This window comes from Silene latifolia, chromosome 1, assembly GCF_048544455.1.
Source record: "Silene latifolia isolate original U9 population chromosome 1, ASM4854445v1, whole genome shotgun sequence".
NCBI lineage: Eukaryota > Viridiplantae > Streptophyta > Magnoliopsida > Caryophyllales > Caryophyllaceae > Silene > Silene latifolia.
The window spans coordinates 137,417,011-137,420,050 of NC_133526.1; the positions used below are offsets into that span (position 1 = coordinate 137,417,011).

General features: G+C 35.0%; 1 protein-coding gene across 1 annotated transcript; it reads left to right on the plus strand.

The window, feature by feature from the left end:
- The first annotated feature begins 402 nt into the window (after positions 1-402).
- Positions 403-2,299, plus strand: LOC141609670 (putative WRKY transcription factor 62). The gene is made up of 3 exons (XM_074428574.1): positions 403-842; positions 1,360-1,464; positions 1,633-2,299. The coding sequence occupies exons 1-3, from the start codon at positions 493-495 to the stop codon at positions 2,171-2,173; spliced, it is 996 nt and encodes a 331-aa protein (XP_074284675.1). The 5' UTR covers positions 403-492; the 3' UTR covers positions 2,174-2,299.
- The last annotated feature ends 741 nt before the right edge of the window (positions 2,300-3,040 follow it).

Genomic DNA, 3,040 nt, shown 5'->3' on the forward strand with positions numbered 1-3,040 from the left:
ATACTAAATTAATTTAAATAAAGGGTAAATATGTAAAATAGAACATTTCAGCTACCTGAAACTTTAAAAAAGCTACGTGGAATAGCTTTTCATTTCAGGTTTTGAAAAGTCGTTTCAGGTACCTGAAATCACTTTACCAAACAGTACTAGGTAAAACAACTACCTGAAATATTGGTCAAAATCAGGTTGCTTGTTCAAATTAGGTACGTGAAATGCTTTGCCAAACATAGCTCAAGACTAATCCCAACATTGCGCGTGGTTGTTGAAGTGAGCTTGAAAACTCTAAGGTATAGAGTATAGTGACACTGAATTTCTTTCAAGTTTCCTTCAATCTTCGGTTGAATTTGCGTTATGAACAGAATCCTTTTATTTTTGTTTCTACTATACTGTATACTCCCATCACATATATAAAAACTAGTGCTTGGACCCTCACCCAACTATCTAATTCCCTCAGTCACTCATATTACTCTATCAACAAAAAGAAAGTAAGAAATGGAAAAAACGTCTGCAAATAAATTCTCAAATGATGAGCAAAGTATAGAGAAAATAATTGAAGAGATTGAGAAAAGCAAAGAATCGGTTCATGTAATTAGAAGCATAATTCTTGAATGGTCAAGATTGAATAATGTCATTGATGATGATGATGAATTTCAAAAATCCTTAGATCATCAATGTTTGATGCTCTTAAACCATATTGTTTCTTCCATTTCTATGTTAACAAGTTATGATGATTATCACGGAAACGTTAACAAAAAGCGTAGGATAAGTAATGATGATTGTGGAGATACAAGTAGAAAGAAACACCCCTTCTCAAAGGGCAGAAGAGGATGCTACAAAAGAAGGTACTCTCACAAATTATTAGTGTCCAGCCATTTGTCATATGGACTACCCGTTCGATAACAATTTGCGATAGCATCACCCGTCACCCTTTAGTTACTAGGTACAAATTAAATATCTTGATTTTTTTAAAGATCTATCAACCTTATCGATGATAGTAGATTAGTAGCCTTGCTTAAACTTAATACTCCCTCCGTCCCGGTCAATTGTTGTCCTTTCGTTTTGGCATAAAGATCAAGGAAAGAGGAAAAGGCCAATAACTAAATGACAAGTGGAACAAATTGAATGAGAATGATCAAATTACTCATCAAGTTCATTCTTAAAATAGAAAGGACAACAAATGACTGAGACACCCAAAAATGGAAAAGGACAACAAATGACCGGGACAGAGGGAGTATAATACTACATACCTATCAACAAACCCTGTTGAAGTTAATTCAACTTGATTGCGTTGCGTGTTAAGAGTCATATTCAAAGCCAATTAATTAATCAAAACTGCCTTGTAATTATGTTTATTTGCAGGAGGAGTGGAGATTCAAGAGTAATGGAGGTGAGTCATTTAAGTGATGACGGTTTTGGTTGGAGGAAATATGGCCAAAAAGAGATTCTTAATGCAAAACATCCAAGGTACATACATACATAAATACTAAGGAGTACAACATGATTATTCAACTATACATACATACATACATACATACATTTCGCCAATATCTACTTTAATTTCTCCCATGCGTGATTCATGATTTGATGTTCTCTTGTGGGGGTAATGCTAATGATTGAAATAATATAATGCAGGAATTACTATAGATGCACACACAAGCATGAACAAAACTGTCTAGCTACTAAAAAAGTACAACAAATTTCAGAAAACCCCACCAAATACCTACTCACTTACATTGGAAATCACACTTGCATCATCAACAACAACAATAACAACATCCTCAATCCATCTCCAATTCTACTAGAATCTCCACAAGATCATCCCTCCTCCATCCTCGTAAGCTTCCATAATAACTCGAATGGAGTTAACAACAACTCTTGTTTGTTCCCAACCACAACTTCCCAGGCTGAGTTTATCAAACAAGAGGCCACACCATTACTAATACCACAGGATTATTCTACTACTGTACACCACCAAAATTCACCCTGTTCCGATCTGACGGCTGTAACCGGACAATCATCAACCATTGCTTTTGATCGGAATGACGAGATCATCTCAGCCGTTCATCCGAATCATTCTTCTATTAGTGCTACTGTTGCTGATATGGAAGTTGATTATATTAATTTCATTCTTGATGATTATACTAATTTCATTCTTGATGATTATACGTACTAGCTACTAATCTAGTACGTATCACTTTTTTGTGAGTCGTCACATTTGTAATATTTTAAATTTACTTTGTAATTAAATTGTGTCTAAAGTGTGTGAGAAATCTATGGAATTGCCATAGTTGCTGAGTTACACTTTTTATATAATACTCCCTCTTATTCACTATAATCTTCCATTTGTTTGCGCAGACGAGTATTTGTGGACGCGGGCCCACGGGGGCGAAAAGCGAAGCAAGCTTTTCACTCTTTAGTTTGTTTGCATTTGTGGACTCGCCACCAATTTATTGTGGAAAATTGGAAACCGTTCGAATACCTCGTGTCATGTCTAGACACAAAGTAATGAGATGAACACCAAGCAATCGTTACCCTTAGCATTCTATGTCTAGAATGACTCTCGTGGATGCCAATGAACACGGATGTTCACAGAGATCTGGAGTAAGGGGTGAGGGTACGTATTAGGAAGCTCTTTTGATCGAACACCTAATTTCGCCCGCCTCGATAACGGCCTCTACTAATGATTAGAGAAAGTGTCTATACTCGATATACTGTCGATTATATGCATGCAATGCAACATCCAATAAATTAATCCTAGCATGTGAGAATTAACACTAAGTCAGTTATCACGTAATTTAACATATAATTGATGTCGAGGTAGAGATTTAGGTTAATTGCATGTGAAAGCATACAAGCAATACAATAAAAGAAATACAATAATAATACAATAAAGAAAACTACAATAATTACATCGGATTTAATGATTTATGTCGAAAATACATTTAAAACGGATGGTTTTAGAAAAGAAAGAATAAATAAATAAACAAACAGATTAGGCGATAATACGGTTAATAGTTAATCGAATACGTAAACTAATATC